General features: G+C 44.2%; 1 protein-coding gene across 5 annotated transcripts in view; it reads right to left on the bottom strand.

Moving 5' to 3' along the window:
* The window catches only part of LOC106805831 (CUGBP Elav-like family member 1), a 102,553-nt gene that overhangs the window by 68,015 nt on the left and 11,019 nt on the right, over positions 1-23,519 (bottom strand). For 4 of the 5 annotated variants that reach the window (XM_014807598.1, XM_014807591.1, XM_014807624.1 and 1 more), the window contains exon 2: positions 7,821-8,000. In XM_014807598.1, the coding sequence (XP_014663084.1) occupies positions 7,821-7,986 (166 nt within the window). In that variant the 5' untranslated portion in view covers positions 7,987-8,000. Of the gene's footprint in view, positions 1-7,820; positions 8,001-13,938; positions 14,008-23,519 lie in introns of those variants that run through there. The other variant, XM_014807606.1, reaches the window with a different exon arrangement.

Genomic DNA, 23,519 nt, shown 5'->3' with positions numbered 1-23,519 from the left:
ATGCGTGCACGCACGTGCCACAAAGCACGATACACGTGCACGCACCCGCTTGCACAAATTCACGATACGCGTGCACGCCGTGACACCAAAGCCACGATACGCTGTGCACGCACGTGCACCAAAGACAGCGATACGCGTGCACGCACTGTGCACCAAAGCACAATACAGCTACTTAGTGCACCGCACGTGCACCAAGCTCGATGCGTGTGCCACCAAATTGCATTTAATCAGAGCTAATAAGACACCTAGAGTGATATACACACGGGAAAAACGCACGGAGCATAGTTGCTATTTCCCGCATATTTATTTACTTTGCTTGCACAGTTCGAGATTCTTTGATCTCTAAAACAAGAACCAGCCGCTTGTCATATACGATACTCCTAGGCTGAGATATTGGCTCGTTAAAGCTCTCGCCTCCCCAGGCCCTCACGGCGCTTTGGCATCCACAATATTCATATCCTTTCGCGCTTTTGCGCGTTAGAAAAGCATCGCTTCGTCGAGAGTTCTGGTTTTTCCGCCGGACTAACTTATGACGATGAACGGTCCGTTTCATCGGTTTCATCGGTGACTATTCAGGGGCATCGCCTTATGCCCTGTGCATCTCCCATTATTCTTCTCCTAGCAGCGGCTAATGCCCTGATGACATCAATTTCATGCGCTCCAGAGCGGCGACGGAACAACGATAGGCGACCCAAAGCGAGAGGATAGTGAATATTGTGGATGCGATGGGCAGCGTGGGGCCTGTGGGAGCATGATCTATACGCTCCAATATCTCGGCCTCAGGGAGTATCGTAGAGAAAGCGGGCTTAGTCCTTATTTATACCCGTTTATATACTCGCACGACTTTAGCCCGGCCTTCTGAAGCGGCGCTCTAAAGTCGTGTCGCAGGCTATAAAAGGGTCATCCCTATATGGGGTTATCCCGCCTTCAGGTCTGGACCTAGAAGCGACGATAACCCCAGTATAAAAGGTCGAAAAATACTTAGCCCGAAGCTAAAAGTTATTTGCTCTTAGCAGGTGGTTCAGGGCGCTTCAGACGAGCTAAACACACGCCGGTGAAAACATAACCTCCGCCAAGCCCCTGGCGGAGGTAAATATATATGCAACTATTGGAACCACGAGCTTTGAAGATGTCACATGATTCTCGCAACTGAGAATTTCGCAAGATTGACATCAGGAACAGGTTTAAGCTAGGGTTCACACTGGCAATTTTTTGTCTTTGAAAATCTTAGAAGTAAAATCTTTCAAAATCTTCTGTAAAAATTTTCAATTTCTTATCAAGAAATCTTTCAGTAATATCTCTTCACACTATAGACTTTTGTCTTTGAAAGTTGGTGATAAACCAGACTATTAATAGTTTAGAGGTCAATTATGAGGTCATGGCCATCTGATATGCTGTAGACAAACCAGTAACAGTTCTAAAACAGTTCTAAGCAGTATGGATGAAGAAGAGGCATTATCCCTGATAATCCTTATTATAGCCTGTATTATAAAAAAAAAAAAAGAGAAAAAGAAGGGAAAAGAGGACAGCTTAGACAAGGCCGTGGATATAGCCAGGCGTGATGAATGCGGGCCATTCAGTCATTTACTCCCAGAAATTATGAACGAGGACGAACGGAGCTATAGAAATTTTTCCCGGATGAATAAGGCTCAATTTGATGCCATAATGTTAAAAATCGAGCATTTTATAAGAAAACATGATACACGTCTGAGACTGGCACTACCTCCTGCTGAGCGACTTGCGGTGCCATTTTCTGTATCATGTGCTGCCGCGACAGAGATGACGCAAAACTATTTTTACATGTAGGAACTGGTCAATCAGCACGCAGCGCTTCTACGATTTCATGACAAAGTGAAATCAATTTTCCAACTTCTTAACATCAACTTTTCTGTTCACACTAGCGATTTTGAGTTGGGAAATTGAAAAATCTCTGAAAATCGCGTAAATTTCTCGATTGTACGACAAAAATCGCCAGTGTGAACCTAGCTTTAGACAGGTTCCCTGTAAATATTACTTTAACATCTTTTTTACTTATATCTTGCTAAAATTAGATGCACTTGTGTCTCTGTGGTGTCATTAATTTGTTATACTATAACAAATTTTTGGTAATTTTCAAGTGCATGTAATTAGTAGCATCCACTAATAGGTGAGAATATAAGAATAATTATACCACAAAGTATTAATAATCGTTGGATGTATTTCAATTTGAACAATTATTATTTTAAAGTAGTTCATGTGGAATGCAATGTGCTAAAATTAAAATTTTTATTGGCAGACAGAGGTTGTGTAATTCATATAGAATTACTGACATTGGGTAGTAGTAATACATCTTTTACATTAAAAGAGAACCATGAGATTTACTCATGCTACATCATAGGTATAATTACTGAGGTAGATATATCCAAAACAGTCAGCAAAGTACATTACTAACCACGGTAACTCATAATTGCAATGATAAACAACATTTGCTACATATATTAGGCAAGCTTGTAAAAATTGTGAACATAACCAACGAAAAATTGATCTGAAAAGTTTAATGTTATAGTCAGGCATCGTAAATCTGCAGTTAAAGCCATTTTATAGACGTGCATGAGAGGTCCCCGACTTAAAATCTAAATCGGCTGTAACTGTGTCTAAGTACTCTAGCCAGCAGGTAACTCAACCTATGTTAACAGCAATTTTCCCCACAAAACAATGACAATCAATTTTGCAAAGACCTGCAATTAAAATTTAAACCGACCATATGTTCAATTATATGCTGAAGTAGGCATGATAGAAAAGTTCAGATAGAAAAATCAGAGAGTCCTACATGAAATGTCAGTGAATATTTAATTGTTTTAAATCCTGAAGTTTTCTTATCTAGACCTTGTATTTTATTAGTTGGGCATGTTATATGGTATCCTAGCATTCTTGAAGACATAATGCCTTAGAATAGCAAAACAGGTGGTAGTCAGTTTAAAAAAATATCAAACTTACTTTAACTTGCAACAATGAATGAGTGAATGCACGAATTAAATTTCAACAAAGTTTCAAATAAGCAAAAAAAAATTATATGCTTACTTATATATATATTAGCATTACATTACATTATAATATCCATTACATTCTTCTAGTAATAAGTGAATTAAATTTTAAACATTATGACATAAAATATCATATCCTACCGTTTTTAACTTGTTACTTAATCAGTGCCTCAACTAACTGCTAGTGTGTGCACATTATTTACAGTGTGAATATTTCGTGTGGAAAATATTTTAACGATACACCTTTCACAAGAGATTGTGATTTTCATGAATAATAATTTCATATTTCATACAGGTCTGCAGCCTTTTTAGCGTGATGAGTGATTACTACAACCACAACCAGGTGAATGCTGTGCATTCAGCATATATGTGATTGCTGACTGCACAGCTTGGTTAAGCTACTGCAGCCATTTGCAGTATCTGAGATATTTAGCTGCTGCTTGCAAATCATCAAAATGAGATTTGGATAATTTTGAATGCGTGTATATGCATGCGCGAGTTTTACAATCGTTTGACAGCTTTCTGAATAAATTTCCTTGTTGCAACCGTTTGCAAATTCAGAATCTATTATCGGTTGCTTTTAGTCAAGCAATTCATCAATCCCTGCAAAACGACCTAACCACTAGCACAAGATATTTTCATGATAACTGCCTTGCACAAGAAGCCCATTGTGCACAGCAGACTTTTGTCGTGATACAATAGTTACATTTGGCTTTGTTTTTGTTACGTTCAACGCGGGTGTTTGTTGAAATACGACAGAATAATTATTTGCCAGTTTCTGTCTTCGTTCAGTGCACACAGCAAACATTTTACCTCTTGCACAATTTGAGACTTACGTGACCCCAAGGTGCACGCTGATTGAAACGCAATGAGTGAGGTACAACGGTTTTCGTCTTGGACTGCTGTACGGCTAAGCTGACTCCAGACCTTGACATGACTGTTTTGTATATATATACGTGTTCCGTGACATACCTCAATGAAAATTGTTAGGAGAATATGTTTCATGTTGTTGGCCTAACGCACACAACTAATTATAGTTAAAATTGATGTTTCTGACATATATTACAACAAAATTGTCTACTGTGTGTTTGGTTAAGCAACACCCCGCGGGACAAATAACCAACCAAAACCGATTTCCACTCAATTAGCCAGAAACTAATGTTTTTACGATAAATACAGAAAAATATAAGTGGGTGTAGACCATTACACACAATATGTGATACTGTGTAAGTCTTGCGCTTAGTATAACTATTTCAAGTTACCCAGCGTGTGTCCTGAGAATCGTCCCACTTTCGTTTTTCGAGATATCTTATCTCAACTGTTCAGCTCATTAACCCAGAAGTAAAAGTACACGCGAGCACCCGTATCAGTACTGACTGGGTAAATAAAATACTCGTACATGCTCCACTTTCCCTTGTGCATGTAGAAATCACCTTTGCGTCACTGTGAAATGCGTCAATGTATAAACAAAGTTAAATGCCGGGTTTCAAATGAAACTGATGCAAAACACAATAAATGAAGGTATACAAAGATCTGCAGCAGGAATTTGGTTAATTTTTAATTGCAGGCGAATATAAAATCCCAGACTAGCAATATACGATTCATAAACGATTTCATTCAAGGAACTACAATATCATGGGTGAAAGGGTTTTATAATTAATTAGCAGAGGTCCTGGCAGCAACCATGTTAATTGTTATGACTTGGAAGCTATATATACCTAAGTAACTTAGTCATTTCTTTACTAACAAACGAACGAACCAATCAAATACGCGAAAAACAAACAACTGAACAACCAATCATCTGTTTTTTTGTCAGACTATACTATCAATGCTTTCTATTTTTTTGTTCTTGATGAAAGAATTCAAGCACGCGATGAAAAAATCTGCCAACATTTCGAAGTCACTTACTGTTGTCGCTAGCACGCATGCACGCACGCACACAACCGTGTAGATATTTAAAAAAGTTAAACTGGGAGTTACCAGACTATATAGAAGGACTTAGTAGACTATAAACGAGTTCATAGTTTTTTATGAAAGCAAGATAAGTACATAATGCAAGAACAGGAAACAGTGAGGAGCCAAACATCAAGGAGCTGAAGTAGAATGGCAGTGGGGCAGCTAGAGAGAGTAGGGGGAAGGGAGAGATAGAGGGAAAGAGGGAGGGAGAGAGGGAAGGAAGAGTGAGGAGGGTATGAAGGAGGAATAGAAGAAGAAGCATGAATGGTATGGCGAGTAAGAAACAGGGGAGAGGGCAGAGTTAGAAGGAAGAGAGCTAGGGAAGGGAATGAAGGGAGTTAGGGAAGGGAGAGATGAAGAGGGAGGTAGGTAGTAAGGAGAAGAGGGAGAGCAGCAGTGTGGAAGACAGACGTGGTAAGGTGGTATGCAAGTGAGAAAAAATCGAAAGCATAACTATCAAATAGAATAATCATAAAAAAAGCCTCAGAAAAAACGGATTTGAACGAACACAATATCTAGAGCGATAAACACGCAAGGCGCGATTGCCAGCACACATCATGCGCCCACTCTGTGTAACAGCAGCAGGTTCAATCACACGTGAATATAGTCAGTCAGTCATAAATCTACCGTAGGCTGATGGAGTGCAACTCAATAGCATGATACCAAGAGCTAATAAACACCTTATTATTATTTATATACACCTTAGGTATTTATTAGCTCTTGATGATCTCTACCTAGAGGCGGAACAAACAAATTAGTGCCATAATGAGCGGTGCAGGAATAGCACGAGATTCATTCATTTGTCTTCCATTCATGTCTTGATCGATAAAAATTACCATCATTATCTGATTTATCACGTGACTTAGCAGAAATAAATGACGAATTTCTCGATCCATTCAATTGATTTCGCTCTGGTTTTAGCTTGATATGATGTGATAGTGACGAAAATCATCTATTCACAATCATTTATTTCCATGAATCGTCCATTAAAAAATGTGGCTTTAAAATGCGGGCGCATGGGTATAGAAATGGGAGCAGCACGAGAGAAGAGAAATGAATGAATACAAAAGTAAAAAGCTGTTCGCGAACCAAAGGCAGCAAAAAAGCAAATGAACAGGAAAGCACCATAGCTGAATCGCTGGTTAGTATTACAGTATTTAAGTGCGCACTGTACAGGAGGTATTAGTAAAATATAGAAGGATTAGTTGCTTCTTTGCCTGCTTATCTGCTTTGCCTGCTAATTGGTAGAGTTAGCAAGCATTTTTACAGCTTTTAATTATGTTAGAGATCACTATTATTATTATTATTATTATTATTATTATTATTATTATTATTATTATTATTGTTCTCTTCTGTAACGTACATATTATTCCCCTACTTGTGCCAAGTGTATGTCCATAAATCAGCTCATAACTGCGTTGTACGTAACTTAACTCGAGTTTGACATTGATACGTGGTTAAAGGGATTATTTCTCATAAACACGGTTACACACAAAAATAAAAATATATAGTAAACTATAGTTTATCCTACTCACGGCTACGCTACTCATTACCAAGATTTGACCATTACAAGGGATTTGTATTGTTATAACACAGCCGCATTTGTGAATGTCACAACAATTGATTTGTAAATGGCACCACAGTGTAAACTGTATCTAATTCATACAAAAGTTCATCTGACTCTGTGATGTAAGTGGTTCTAGACTAGTACCCCGTCTCTCTTACTTCAATCAATTGCCAATATCAAAGTGTAGAGACAGCGTACCAGTTTTGGAAAAGCTTTTCTCGCACGATGTGAGAATCACATGACATCAACAAGAAACCAACAAGGAGATTTCAAACATTGCATATATACACTAGTATTGCATTGTATTGCACATAGTATTGCATAATACTAGTTATACTTAGAGTAACAATGTACGAATGTTCTAAGACAGTTGTTATGCTTACTGTAGACATTTTGCTGTTATGCAAGGAATACTGCTGATTATTGCAACTGTTGGGAAAATGTGATAACATCCGGGAAAATATTCGAGATACTGACTTTAAAGGAGGATGTTGAGATCGAGTTTTTCAATAGTTATTTACAAGGTATTGTGAGATGCTGTGTAGAAGTATCGATAATAGCGGTAATGAGCCACCAACATTTTCTCATCCCTGGATGACTTCATTTTTGTTTCAGAAATATGGTAATTATATATGCAGAATTAAATTTAATATCCAAATTAATCCAGCCCGATCAGTTAGTTGAACACAATACAAGGAAAATACCAGCTTGACTGCTGATTAAAACTCCAGCCAACCAATGCCAATTTGTGACCAGATTCTACAGTCTACTAGGAATTATCCGCTTTCCGTTCCCCGGCGGCCAGATTAAATGTGTACACGGTCCCCTGAAATTATAAACGTGGCATAAACGCAAAAATGAAAATACGTGTTTTGCACTGAAGCGCAATTTTAAACGTGCAATGAAAAATATAGCTAGACATCATTATAGTAACATTAGTCACTTTTGAGCAGTATTCGAGTTAACTGGCTAAATGCTGTAGTTGTGCTATTTCAAATATACACCAGCCTATTTTCATCTATACCAGGACTGGTGACTGGTTCGTTTCACACACGAACTAGATTCTAAATGCGTTTGTGCGCTGAAAGATCCCCCGACAACCATTGCAGTTAGCTGCAGTCGAAAAAAACACCAACACACGCTGGAGATCAGTTATTTTTAAAATGGCACAGCACTATTTCTTCACGCACGATGTTTCAACAGGTTTTCCCGAGAGATTTATGTAGAATTCACGCAACCTGTTTTTTTTTCTCGCTCGGCGAGTCTGAACTTACCTTTGCTCTGATTGGTCGTCTTATCGCGAAGCACGTTGAGCTGAAACACAGGTCCGTACTCTTCGAACAGTTGCTTAAGGTCCTTCTCGTCCATTGTGCGAGGAATCTGACCGACAAACATCTTGATGGAGTCTGGGTCGGGCGAATCTGGCTTAGGCGAATTCATGGCTACTTCTAGATCTGCAAATATACATGTATACATCATGATCATTATAATATATATATATATATATATATGCATACATATATAAATATATATGAAGAGAAGGGAGAGAGATAGAGAGCAGAGATAGAGAGCACCACACACACGGGAAGTAATAGAATGACCTCGCGCTGAGAAGAGAGAGAGAGAGAGAGAGAGAGAAGCCGAGAGAGAAGAGAGAGAGAGAGAGGGAGGAAAAGGGAGAGAGGGAGAGAAGGGAGAGAGGAGAGAGAGGGAGAGAGGTAGCAGAAGGGAAGAGAGGGAGAGAAGGAGAGAAGAGAGAGGGAGATGCAGGAGAGAGAGGGAGAAGGGAGAGAGAGAGAGTAGAGAGCAAGAGAGATGAGAGAGAGAGAGAAAGAGAAGCAGAGAGAGCAGAAAGAGAGAAAGAGAGAAAGACAGAGACAAAATTAAGAGAGAAAGAGAGAGAGAGAGAGAGAGAGAGAGAAAGAGAGAAAGAGAGAGGGAAGAGAGCAGAGAGAGAGAGAGAGAGTGAGAGGGACGAGAGGGAGAGAGGCGAGAGAGGGAGAGAGGGGAGAGAGGCAGAGAGGACAGAGGAGAGAGAGAGGAGAAGAGGAGAGAAGGGGAGAGAGGGAAGAGGGAGAGGAGAGGGAGAGGACGAGGTAGAGGGAGAGGGAGATAAGGATGAGGAGAGGGAGAGAGAGACGATGAGAGAGAGCGCGCGCCCAGGGAGAGAGAGCGAAGGAGAAGATTAGAGAGGCCAGAGGAGTAGAGAGAGGCGACGCAGAGAGAGAGCAGAGAGTAGATGAGAGAGAGAGAAAGAGAGAGAGACGGAGAGACAGAGTACAGCGCCGCGGCGAGAGACAGCACGCTGAGAGAGCGACAGTGAGAGAAAGCGAGAGAGATAAGAATAGATGGAGAGAGAGAGAGAGAGAGAAGAGAGAGAGAGAGAGAGAGAGAGAGAGAGAGAGAGAGAGAAAGAGAGGAGCGAGAGAGCAGAAAGGCGAAAGAGAGAAAAGAGAAAGAGAGAAAGAGAGAAAAGATGAGAAGAGACGAGGAGAGAGAGAAAGACGAGAAGAGAAAGAGAGGAGAGAGAGAAGAAAGTAGATGAGAGAGAGCAGCTGAGAGAGAGAGAGCAGAGTAGGAGAGAAAGAGAGGAGAGAGAGAGAGAGAGAGAAAGAGAGCGAGAGAGCGACTGGCGAGCGAGAGAGACAGAGAGAGAGATGAGAGATGAGAGAGAGAGAGGGAAGAGAGGGAGAAGAGAGGGGAGGTGAGAGGAATGGGATAGGAGAGGGAGAGGGAGAGGAGAGGAGAGGGAGAGGGAGAAGTGGAGGAGGGAGAGGTGAGAGGGAGAGGGAGAGGGAGAGAGGGAGAGGGAGAGGGAGGGGAGGGAGATTGCGAGATAATAATATAGTCAGTATTACAAGGTCCTTTTCAAACAGCAACATCAAATCTAGGCCATGTTCTCACTGGGAAAATTTCCACTCAGAATGTCAATCCGAAATGTCAAGCTTTTTGCCACGCCGCATTGTAGTAAAATAAGTCCAACAAACACACTAATTTCCCATTATTTGAGGCCGAGCCCATGCTGCGATAAACGTGGATGGAATCTGTTTGTAAAAGGTACCCTCGTGTGACAATCATCGTTGCACTTCTGCACCGCACCAACACATCCGAAATCACATGGCTTCACCTGCTAACACCACCATTCAACTAACGACCATCTCGCAATCGACAAAGCATGTCGATGTTATCCCATTTTCCCATTTTTTTCTGCTCGCAGCCACCCTGCCCTGTATTATCCCCCCCTCCGACCCACCTAGAGAACCTAGGCCACACGTAACTAGCACGAAAAAGTCATCGGTTGTTGCATATGTGCGGACGGAGTTTATAATAATCGGGGGAGCAAGCAAATGAGGCAGTCTCATGAAGACAAAACAAAACCGGGTGCCTGGGGGAGAACTCGTGGTGGCGAGTCAATATGCAGTCGATGCCAAGACCGATGGTCGATTGCACGCATATAGGGCAGGCAGTATATACGTCCCGCAGGAATATATTTAGCTTCCATCCCTGCTGGTGGGCTACGCGCCTACCCGGAAAGGCACCACACACACAGCCCGGCCACGCACGCACGCACGCACGCACCGCACGCACGCAGACGCACGCACGCACGCACGCACACAAACACACACACACACACAGCAAAAGGTGGAATGCATCCCAATGACGCTATAAAGCAGACACCCGAGCCACACGAGTCGTCCCTCATGCTGGTCCAGAGTTCACCTGCATTTACCAGTTGCAATTCGGACAATGGTAACAAGAACGCACATTTTATGCCAGGTACAGTCGTATGCTGCTCCATCGAGTACGTGCACTGTACGTATATTATATTACTCGAGCGTGGTCTAAGCTAGTGCGACAACAACTCTACATCGCGACTGTTACATTTCTTCTAGCAGGATGACCAGCACGTTACAGGGTAACTGCGCGTGCTAGCACGTAAGCTCATCATAAAACCTGGCAACACACACATAATAGCAGCTAAACGCCAAAGCTAAAACACTGAGCCACTGATGATGATATATACAACTAATATAGCCTGCACCATTCATTTGACGCGAAAATAACTCGACAGCTGTCGCAGAAACCGAACTGTTTGCTGGGCTGACTGAAACTTTCGCTGTAACTAGTAAAACAAATACTGCACGTCTCACAGACCGAAATAGTCGCACCACCGACCGCGCTGCGGCGTCTGCGTGTGGTACATAGCTAAAACTGTAACACAGGCCGGCGCGTGCGGTTGCATTGCCGTGCGCGTTACATTACTAACTGTACAATAGGCCGGCCGCGGTGGCGTACATGCTGAAGCTGCCTCGTGGCGCGTACATACTAACGTGTACACAGGCCGGCGCGTGCTACATTGCGCGCGTGCGGCGTCCAATCGAACTGTACATCAGGCCGGCGCGTCGCGTATCACATGCCCGCGTGCGCGTAAAAATTTCTAATCTGATACACAGGTCCGGCGCGTGCGTACATTCCGCGTGCGCGTACCATACTAACTGTAGCACAGGCCGGCGCGTGCGTACATTGCTGCGTGCGCGTACATACTCGTAGCAACCAGGCCGGCGCGTTGCGATACATTGCCGCGTGCGGTGTACAATGCTTAACTCGATACAGGGCCGGCGCGTGCGTACATTGCCGGCGTTAGCGCGTACATACTAAATCTGTACACAGGCCGCCCGCGCGTCGTCGGCATTGCCGCGTGCGTCGTACATGCTAACTCGTACAGCAGGCCCTGACTGCGTACAATTTGCTGCTGTGCGTGTACATAACTGACTGTTATACAGGTCCGGCGCGTGCCTACATTGCCGCGCGCGTGCGCGTACATTGCTAACTTGATACACAGCCGGCGCGTGGCGTACCCACACACAATTGCCGCGTGCGCGTTACAGTTACTAACTGTACAGCAGGCGTCGCGCGTGCGTGTCATTGCCGCGTTGCGCGTACATATCTAACTGTTCACAGGCCGGCGCGCGCGTACATTGCTCTGCGTGACACATGCTTACCAGGCCGTGCTACATTGGGGCGTACACTTAAGTACACAGGCCGAGCGCGTGCGTACATTGCCAGCGTGCGCAGTACATGCATACTAACTGTACACAGGCCACGCGTGCGTGTACATTGCCGCGTGCGCGTAGCATGCTCAACGTAGCACAAGGCCGGCGCGTGCGTGCATTGCCGCGTGTGCGGCGGAATCACACGCGCAGGACTTTTTACCGTCGTCGACCTACCGTCGTCCGATTGGTTGCCAAACCAGAGCCGTCCGCGGCCCTGCATCATACCGACAAACAGGTGCGTGGGAACCTCACGAACCTCTCTAAACGCACGCACGCGCGCACGTGCTGCCGAGCACCGCCGTCTGACAGACTAATGCACCGAGCAGGCGGGAAGCACCTTGGAGAGATTCGGAGCTTTATCGTTGGGAGAGACCCAACTTGGCACAGTCTTACGTCCACAGCACGGCGCGGCACACACGGACAGGCCGCATAGCTGAGCCCCGCTGCACACACGCGAGAGGTGACAGACCGGAGGATGGAGGAGGCGCGTTGTGAGAAGGAAGAAGCCTGGCGATTGTCTGCGCTCCTCGACAGACGAAGGAAAAGTCGGGCCGTCGGCTGCCTGCCGCAAATAGCTGCGCCGGCTGCGCCGAATCGCAACAAAGGTCAGGCGATCGCAGGCGCGCGGTTTTTTCGCCGTGAAGACTCATAACAGACGCGTGCAAAATCACAAGATGAGGGATAAGGAGAACGCGAGAACACAACTAAACGTCCGCGCCTCTCTCCGCCAGCAAAACCAACGATATCTGGCGAAAGATTTACGACGCAGGTTTTCTGCGATATACACTGCTGCCGAAGCATGCAGAGAGCGATGAGTCAACCAGTACAATTTCAATACAATAGGGTGCTACGATAACCTGACCGCATGATACTAGACTAACTAGAGGATTAAATCATGCAGTACCTTCTTTCCAGAGAGAAAACAGCAACTGTACAAAACGAGAAAATGCACTTAGAAGAATTAGAATTGATCTGTATACGAGGAAACAACCTCTAGAACACTGGAACGAACCTATAGACTTATCAACAACATGCAGACGTTTGATAGGTAAAATAATGTCCCCAATATATCCAACAACAAATATGTAGCAAAATCTATTACTCTTTGTATTAGCGGATTTATTACTAATAAAGCTAGCATGAAAATTAGTGAGAATTTGAACTATTTCAATAATTTTAGTTATTTAACAAAGCAACTGAACTGAGCTTACAGGAACATTTTTTTATTGTGCGAAAATGGAATTCGTATTTGGCGATATCAGCACACAACTGCATCTAATTGTGTGTCCTGTGAAACAATATCAATCAAGTTTTAGGTGAGGAAATTTCTACATCGACTGTTTCTCACTAAAATCTTCTCACTCACCACTATCCTTTTGCGTCTCACTCCACCAGCTTCTACCATACCTTCATATAGTATCATTCACAACAAAGTTATGAATACAAAAACCGAAATTGCTGGTTAAAATTCTATTGACCATTAACGCTATGGCTATTGCAATAATTTATTGGGCGACTGTGTAATAAGGCACTCCAACGAGTCATGTGACATGGCTATAATATTGAAAGCTAATTCGAATTTGTATTCGTTGCATATTTAGGTTTTTATTTTGGTATATTTGGGGCATACTAAGAATACATGTGTATAAAAGCTCCGTTTATTTATAACGCTATAAGTATAACTGATGTTCAAAAACTACGATCACGTAAAATTGTGGGGCCGGGGCCATGTTGTAACGGGGCAATTAATAGTTTCATTGTTTTGGTGTTAAGTAAAGGATGCTGGCAATTATATTAAAATATTACCCACGACGCATGTAATAACCAATTAATTCTGCAAGCATTTTAAAATTGCTATGCAAAAGGTAAAATGATAATAACCACAAAAATCTATAAACAGCGCACGAGTTCAGCACGGGGAAACGAGAATGGCAATGTGTACCTGCCCTTTGGTATGAGAGATTTTACTAACAAATGTAACAATAGACCGACCTGCCTGTGAAGAACCAACATGGAAGAGGAGCAAAGTAAATATTCATCCTAAATATTGCAGTATGTCTGCGACCACCCACCAGTATGCGTGGGAACAGCACTCACGAGATTCGACTTGACACTATATATTCCAATCACAATTGCTATTCAGCTGGCATCGAATGGAATTTAAAAAATTTCTGCACAAAACACACTTTATTGAAACTCCAACTCTACAGCAGCTTTGCACCGTGTACAGTGTGTACGAGTGTGAGATATCAGGAAGACTTGTAAGACTGGAAAGGTAAACCTTTACTAAAACTGCACACACAAAATGAAGTGAACACAGTTCACTACGTTGAGTTACCTCAGGACCCCAGGCCTAGATTCTACACAGGCTGTTGCCAAACACAATCATAGCACTGGCAACGGTTCCGTAAAACGTCTGCTCAGAACGCCCCAACGATAGGCATCTGCCACAGAAAGTCAGTGACCCAGAACAATCAGTGTCGCTGGTCACGGGCAGTTAAGCACTGTTACTGAAAAACTCCGCCAGTCTACACAACACGATACCGTTCGGGAATTCTCCATTTCGGACAACTGCACACAAAATTGATCATTCGCTTTTACTCGCTTACATATTTTAGATTGACCGACGTTCTATACATCAACGTGATTGGATGCATCGAATGGCGTTATCTACATTGCAAATATATAATTCAACTGGTAACACGCGCCCCCCTCATTCATGCGCAATCACCTACGCTCAGTTAATTATTGGTTACTTGGATGGCATATATGTCTAATGCATGAAGAGATCATACCGTATATGCTTCAACCCAACCGTCACGAGGTAACACATGGTTGTCAAGCATCTTCTGCTATGGTGGAAACAATGAGCATTGACAAGTCACAGCTTCCACCCCCACACGACTGCACACTACCTGGGAAGGTACATTGCTACACCCGACTTGTTATTATTTACTATCAGGGGTTAATAATCATGTTATTATGTATTTCCTCCTATAGCTTAAGTTAAGGGGGAAATATTCCCTCCGTTTACACATCTTGACCTTTGACCCTTGACCCCCAAATTTGTCATCCTGAGTCCTTTTCACGATCCCCCCCTCCCTCCCGATGTCCCGAATATCGTGACCGTATGTCGAGCGGTTAAGATTTGTGCCCAACTGTTGATGAACGGACGCACGCACGCATGCACGCACGCACGGACAATCATGCGATTCTACAAGCTGCATCTGACTTCGTCAGATGAGCTAAAAATACGCGTATATGATTTCGTCTTCATTAACAACATGGGCAGCATTTGTTTAACGATGTGTTTTTGTATAAATTTCTCTTAGTCCAGTGCACACCGCCGATTAATGTATTGTTTTAATGGCGATTTGCTATGACAACATCACACAATAAAAAATAAACTCAGTATATTACGCAAAAATATCAAATTTCACCGATATTACTATCAAGCAGCTTTTCTCAGTATGTGTGAATAAAGGTGGGAAAATAAATACTGCATGCAACTTGCAAGCATTTTTGGGTTTTCCACAAATCGGTTAGTTGGTTTGCTCTATAATCCCTGACCACACACCATCTGATCACTGGGTGTCGCCATTTTGAATGTCACATGATTGTTAGGTGCATGCCGATTTATCAACGATACAAAATTCACATAACATTTTGTTTGTACCCAACACACGTGAGCGATTTATATATATATCAGGGTTCTCCAAGCTTTTTCATTATAGCATGGCGGGGCTGCCTTTACGGTCCTAGTTTTTAGCAACATCAAATCTAGGCCAATGTTCATCACTGGGAAAATTGGCCACTCAGAATGTCAATCCGAAAATGTCAGCTTTTTGCCACGCCGCATTGTAGTAAAATAAGTCCAACAGCCACTATTTTCCCGTTATTGAGCCCAAGCCCATGCGGCGATAAACGTGGATGGAATCTGTTTGTAAAGGTACCCTCGTGACAATCATCGTCAGACTTCTGCACCGCACCAACACATCACCAATCACATGGCTTCACCTGCTAACCACCATTCACAACGACCATCTCGCAATACAACAAAGCATGTCGATGTTATCCCATTTTCCCATTTTTTTCTGCTCGCAGCCACCCTGCCCTGCATTATCCCCCCCCTCCGACCCCCTTAGAGAACCTAGGCCACACGTAACTAGCACGAAAAAGGTCATCGGTTGCCGCATATGTGGGACGGAGTTATAATAATCGGGGCAGCAAGCAAATGAGGCAGCTCATGAAGACAAAACAAAACCGGGTTGCCTGGGGGAGAACTCGTGGTGGCGAGTCAATAGTGCAGTCGATGCCAAGACCGATGTATCGATGGTCGATGCACGCATATAGGGCAGGCAGTATATACGTCCCGCAGGAATATATTTAGCTTCCATCCCTGCTGTGTGGCTACGGCCTACCCGGAAAGGCACACACACACACACACACGCACGCACGCACGCACACGCACACACACGCACACGCACACGCACAGCAAAAAGGTTGGAATGCATCCCAATGACGCATAAAGCAGACACCCGAGCCACACGAGTCGTCCGACTCGTCCCTCATGCTGGTCCAGAGTTCACCTGCATTTACCAGTTGCAAATTCGGACAATGGTAACAAGAACGCACATTTTATGCCAGGTACAGTCGTATGCTGCTCCAACGAGTACGTGCACTGTACGTATATATATTACTGAGCGTGGTCTAAGCTAGTGCGACAACAACTCTACATCGCGACTGTTACATTTCTTCTAGCAGGATGACCAGCACGTTACAGGGTAACTGCGCGTGCTAGCACGTAAGCTCATCATAAGACCTGGCACACACACATAATAGCAGCTAAACGCCAAAGCTAAAACACTGAGCCACTGATGATGATATATACAACTAGTATAGCCTGCACCATTCATTTGACGCGAAAAATAACTCGACAGCTGTCGCAGGAACCGAACTGTTGCTGAGCTGACTGAAACTTTTCGCCGTACAGTACAACAACATACTCACGCCACCGTACCGAAATAGTCGCACCGCCGCCGCTGCTGCCGTCTGCGTGCGCGTACATACTAACTGTACACAGGCCGGCGCGTGCGTGCATTGCCGCGTGCGCGTACATACTAACTGTACACAGGCCGCGCGCGCTGCGTAACATTGCTGCTGTGCCGCGTACATACTAACTGTAACACAGGCCGGCGCGTGCGTACATTGCGCCGTGCGCGTACATTCTAACTGTACACAGGCCGGCGCGTGCGTACATTGCCGCGTGCGGCGTACATATTCTAACTGTACACAGGCCGGCGCGTGCGTACATTGCCGCGTGCGCGTACATACTAACTGTACACAGGCCGGCGCGTGCGTACATTGCTGCGTGCGCGTACATACTAACTGTACACAGGCCGGCGCGTGCGTACATTGCGCGTGCGTGTACATGCTAAACTGTACACAGGCCGGCGCGTGCGTGCATTGCCGCGTGCGCGTACATACTAACTGTACACAGGCCGGCGCGTGCGTGCATTGCCGCGTGGGTACATGCTAACTGTACACAGGCGGCGCGGTGCGTACATTGCTGCGTGGCGTGTACATACTGACTGTACACAGGCCGGCGCGTGCTACATTGCGCGTGCGCGTACATTGCTAAACTGTACACAGGCCGGCGCGTCGCGTACATTGCCGCGGTGCGCGTACTAGCAACTGTACACAGGCCGGCGCGTGCGTGCATTGCCGCGTGCGCGTACATACTAACTGTACACAGGCCGGCGCGGCGGTACATTGCTGCGTGCGCTGTACTACTACTGTACCACAGGCCAGCGCGTGCGTACATTGCCGCGTGCGCGTACATACTAACTGTACACAGGCCAGCGCGTGCGTACATTGCCGCGTGCGCGTACATGCTACGTATTCTTGTTTTACACAGGCGCGCGCGTGCGTGCATTGCCGCGTGTGCGGCGGAATCACACGCGCGCAGGACTTTTTACCGTCGTCGACCTCCGTCGTCCGATTGGTTGCCGAACCAGAGCCGTCCGCGCCCTGCATCATACGACAAACAGGTGCGTGGGAACCTCACGAACCTCTCTAAACGCCACGCACGCGCGCACGTGCTGCGAGCACCGCCGTCTGACAGACTAATGCACCGAGCAGGCGGCGAAGCACCTTGGAGAGATTCGGAGCTTTATCGTTGGAGAGACCCAACTTCGGCACAGGTCTTACGTCCACAGCACGGCGCGGACACACGGACAGCGCGCATAGCTGAGCCCGCTGCACACACGCGAGAGGTGACAGACGGAGGATGGGAGGAGGCGCGTTGTGAGAAGGAAGAAGCCTGGCGATTGTCTTGCGCTCCTCGACAGACGAAGGAAAAGTCGGCCGGCCGTCGGCTGCCTGCCGCAAATAGCTGCGCGGCTGCGCGCGAATCGCACACAAAGGTCAGGCGATCGCAGCTGCGGCGGGTTTTTCCCCAGTGAAGACTCATAACAGACGCGTGCAAAATACAAGGATGAGGGAGAAGGAGAAGGCGAGAACACAACTAAACGTCCGCGCCTCTCTCCGCCAGCAAAACCAACGATATCTGGCGAAAGATTTACGACGCAGGTTTTCTGCGATATACACTGCTGCCGGAAGCATGCACGAGAGCGATGAGTCAACCAGTACAATTTCAATACAACAGGGTGCTACGATAACCTGACCGCCATGATACTAGACTAACTAGAGGATTAAATCATGCCAGTACCTTCTTTCCAGAGAAGAAAACAGCAACTGTACAAAACGAGAAAATGCACTTTAGAAGAATTAGAATTGATCTGCTATACGAGGAAACAACCTCTAGAACACTGGAACGAACCTATAGACTTATCAACAACATGCAGACGTTGAACATAGAGTAAAATAATGTCCCCAATATATCCAACAACAAATATGTAGCAAAATCTATTACTCTTTGTATTAGCGGATTTATTACTAATAAAGCCAGCATGAAAATTAGTGAGAATTGAACTATTTCAATAATTTTAGTTATTTAACAAAGCACTGAACAGTAGGCTTACAGGAACATTTTTTATATTGTGCGAAATGGAATTCGTATTTGGCGATATCCGAGCACAATTGCATCTAATTGTGTGTCCTGTGAAACCAATATCAATCAAGTTTTAGGTGAGGAAAATTCTACATCGACTTGTTTCTCACTAAAAATCTTCTCACTCACCACTATCCTTTTGTGTCTCACTCACCAGCTTCTACCATACCTTCATATAGTTATCATTCACAACAAAGTTATGAATACAAGCAACCGAAATTGCTGGGTTAAAATTCTATTGACCATGTAACGGCTATGGCTATTTGCCAATGAATTTATTGGGCGACTGTGTAAATAAGGCACTCTAACGAGTCATGTGACAATCACATGGCTATAATATTGAAAGAGCTAATTCGAATTTGTATTCGTTGCATATTTTAGGTTTTTATTTTGGTATATTTGGGGCATACTAAGAATACATGTGTATAGAAGCTCGTTTATTTATAACGCTATAAGTATAAGTATAACTGATGTTCAAAAACTACGATCACGTAAATTGTGGGGCCGGGGCCATGTTGTAATAGTTTCATTGTTTTGGTGTTAAGTAAAGGATGCTGCGCAATTATATAAATATTACCCACGACGCATGTAATAACAATTAATTCTGCAAGCATTTTTAGATTGCTGTAAAAGGTAAAATGATAATAACACAAAATCTATACAACAGCGCACGAGTTCAGCCGGTGGAAAGAGAATGGCAATGTGTACCTGCACTTTGGTATGAGCGATTTTACTAACAAATGCTAACAATAGACCGACCTGCCTGTGAAGAACCAACATGGAAGAGGAGCAAAAGTAAATATTCATCCTAAACATTGCAGTACGTCTGCGACCACCCACAGTATGCGTGGGGAACAGCACTCACGAGATCGACTTGACACTATATTCCAATCACAATTGCTATTCAGCTGGCATCGAATGGGAATTTAAAAAATTTCTGCACAAAAACACACTTTATTGAAAACTCCAACTCTACAGCAGCTTTGCACCGTGTACAGTGTGTACGAGTGTGAGATATCAGGAAGACTTGTGAAGACTGGAAAGTAAACTTTTACAAACTGCACACAAATGCAAGTGAACACAGTTCACTACGTTGAGTTACCTCAGGACCCAGGCCATAGATTCTACACAGGCTGTTGCCAAACCAATCATAGCACTGGCAACGGTTCCGTAAAACGCTGCTCAGAACGCCCCATCGATAGGCATCTGCCACAGAAAGTCAGTGCCCCGAACAATCAGTGTCGCTGGTCACGCGCAGTAAGCACTGTTACTGAAAAACTTCCGCAGTCTACCACAAACACGATACCGTTCGGGAATTCTCCATTTCGGACAACTGCACAAAAAATGATCATTCGCTTTTACTCGCGCTTACATATTTTAGATTTGACCGACGTTTCAATACATCAACGTGATTGGATGCATCGAATGGCGTTATCTACATTGCAAATATATATAATTCAACTATGTAAACCGCGCCCCCCTCATATCATGCGGCGCAATCACCTACGCTCAGTTAATTATTGGTTACTTGGATGGCCATATATATGCATGAAGAGATCATACCGTATATGCTTCAACCCAACTGTCACGAGGTAACACCTGGTAGCCACGTGAGCATTACAGGGCTGCTATTAATAATACACTGCTTTAGAAAATAATATGATTTAAGGAGTGTAAACCTTGTTCAACAAACTTTTTGTTCTTTGCAATTGAACTGCCAAATGTAGCCTCAGCATCCACACAGGTATGGGCTCTAATATAGCAAAAGCAGTTCAGTCCTTTGGTTAACAGTTCAACAAATCAATGTTTAACCCTCCTCTGAGGGTCAAAGCAGTTATCAGACACTTTTCTTCGCACGTCAGTGGAAAGCACATTTCTATGGTCCTTTCAATAAGTGATTAAAATGGGTAGGTCAGCGCTGAGCAAAAAAGTTTTCCACTCTGTCGGTTAGGCCATGTCCTCAGAAAATGTCTGATATCTGACCTTTCCCCCACTGTTCTTTACCTGTGCCTTCAATTTCGCACTGGTGATGGGTTTCCTGCCCATCACCTATACACCGTATAATTATTGCCGCAATTCGTATTTCTCCTATACCTTAGTTAAGGGGGAAATATTCCTCCGTTTACACAATCTTGACCTTTGACCTTGACCCCAAATTTGTCATCCTGAGCTCCTTTTCACGATCCCCCCTCCGATGTCGCCGAATATCGTGACCGTACGTCGAGCGCGTTAAGATTGTGCCAAACTCTTTGACGGACGCACGCAACGACGCACGCACGGACAATCATGCGATTCTACAAGCTGCATCTGACTTCGTCAGATGAGCTAAAAATATGCGTATATGATTTCGTCTTCATTAACAACATGGGCAGCATTTGTTTAACGATGTGTTTTTGTATAAATTTCTCTTAGTTCCAGTGCACACGCCGATTAATGTATTGTTTTAATGGCGATTTGCTATGACAACATCACCCAATAAAAAATATCAAATTTCACCGATATTACTATCAAGGCAGCTTTTCTCAGTATGTGTGAATAAAGGTGGGAAAATAAATACTGCATGCAACTTGCAAGGCATTTTTGGGTTTTCACAAATCGGTTAGTTGGTTTGCCTCTATAATCCCTGACCACACACCATCTGATCACTGGGTGTCGCCATTTGAATGTCACATGATTGTTAGGTGCATGCGATTTAATCAACGATACAAAATTCACTAACATTTTGTTTGTACCCAACACAGTGAGCGATTTATATATTATGCAGGGTTCCAAGCTTTTTCATTATGCATGGCGGGGCTCCTTACGGTCCTAGTTTTTAGCATTTTTAGCATTTTTTACCTTAATTTTAGCATGGGCGGCTAGGATAGTTAGAGAGTGACACGGTGCATTTTAGGATGCGGGGCTCGACGATAGCCTGAGCGGGGCCGCCAGGCTATAAGCTGCTCTGGAGAACCCTGTATATATATATCAGGGTTCTCAAGCTTTTAAATTATAGCAGTGGTTGGTGCCTACTCATGCTAGGGGGATCGGGCATGCACCCCCTGGAAAATTTTTGAAATGTAGAAGCTCTGAGATGCAATCTGGGACACTCTGTATGTAAATTTGAAGCACTGCATGTGGGTGAAAATGTTTGTTTTGCATCCATGAGCCAACGCATCGGAAAATTCAAATAAATTTATTTCTGAATTTGAGCTAGAAAACACTCAGCATTTGAAGGTATGAAAAGTGACATTATTGTCTTTCCTGCCAGCTAGCCTACACCAGTTGCGTTGCGATTGAATTGTCAGTTCAGATGCAAAATATTGGAAAGCAAAGGGTTATACACTAATCAGTATTAATTTTTGCGTACTATAACACGCGTACATGATAGCCGAGTCGGTTTAGGTTCAGTGCTTTAGGAGTTAATGTTAGGGTTAGGAGAGGACTGTTTGTACTTGTGTCTGGGACTGCCGTATCCATAGTATCGAGACCAACGTGTATTAATTGTTTGAACTTCTTGTGTATACACCAGCATGGCGGCTATGATATTTAGCGTGGCGGGTGCATTTTAGGATGGCGGGGCTCGACGATATGCCCTTGGAGAACCCTGTATATATATGTACACTGACAAACATTTCTGTTGTAGTATATCACAAATTTACCATGTGCATTTAAGGCTTTATAAATCATTGAATTGCCAACATCCGTGGATACTTCGGATCCAGATACTTCGGAGTAAATGAAGAAATATACATTTTCTGAACTCACTATAACCACTGCCTTCATCACAGGATATCAACGTAATCAGAGTATCAATGTAGTAAACAAGTAATACATCCTGCAAATACCATAGGTATGGTATTTCTCTCGCTTGACTTAATTCCTTGGCATTCTAATGCATGTGGTTCAGGGTACAATATTGATTCGCGCCGCATCTAGTCTATAGACACGCGAGCTGGCAGTGGCAAAACAACTTGCCTCATTATTAGCACACCGTAGTGCATGTGCCTTCATACTCTACAAGTGAATGCACTCGATTTTGCCTTCCAGGTGCAGGATAGGCAGTCACGCGAACAATTTCTGTTGGCATAAACGCGCGACGTTAACTTATCAAATCACCATCAAATCCATCGATAGTTCATCTTCAGCTGATTCGCAACACTGTGTGCAGCTTCACCCCCCCACCCTTCCCACCGAGTACCATTCACCCCATTTATCACGAGGAATAATTTTTCTCCCGCCCACTAATCGAATTTCCTAATGCCACCACCCCCACCTTGCTATCGTTCCTCGGTCTCGGACAATCCTTGTCTCACATGCGCTTGCAGTAACATGATATCGTGCGTTCGGCATTATACTCAGGACTGCAATTATTCATCGAAGACGATTTCGATCACCGTTTATATCACACAGCAACACTCGCTGTTGATCTGTTAGTGTTACCTGGCCTACGGTGGCAGATAGCTTTGCAGGTCAACGCTCAAGCTGCAGTGACCTTCTATTACTAATCATTTGCGTTTTCGGTCAGACACGCTACCCGTTTTTTCACCACCTGTTCATTAGCATGGACCAATATCATCCTCGGCACGAGATGCACAGGTGGATGCGTGTAAGGAATATTGATGACTACAGCGTCAGATAAGGTCAGGGTGATGGTGGTAATACCTATGAGGGAGGGGTGTAGGTGACAATAATTGTGGGAAAGGGGTATCGGGGATAAGACTGGAGAGCGGGATGTGGGGGGACAATAATTGTGAGAAAGGGGTGACGGTGACAAGACTGGAGAGAGATGGGTGTCGGTGACAAGACTTGAGGAGGGGTGTCGATGACAAGACTTGAAGGAGGGGTGTCGGTGACAAGAATTGTGA

The sequence above is a fragment of the Priapulus caudatus genome, unplaced genomic scaffold (genome assembly GCF_000485595.1).
Source record: "Priapulus caudatus unplaced genomic scaffold, Priapulus_caudatus-5.0.1 Scaffold7, whole genome shotgun sequence".
NCBI lineage: Eukaryota > Metazoa > Priapulida > Priapulimorpha > Priapulimorphida > Priapulidae > Priapulus > Priapulus caudatus.
Note: the sequence above shows the minus strand (reverse complement) of the source record. Positions and strands in the feature narration are given on the sequence as shown.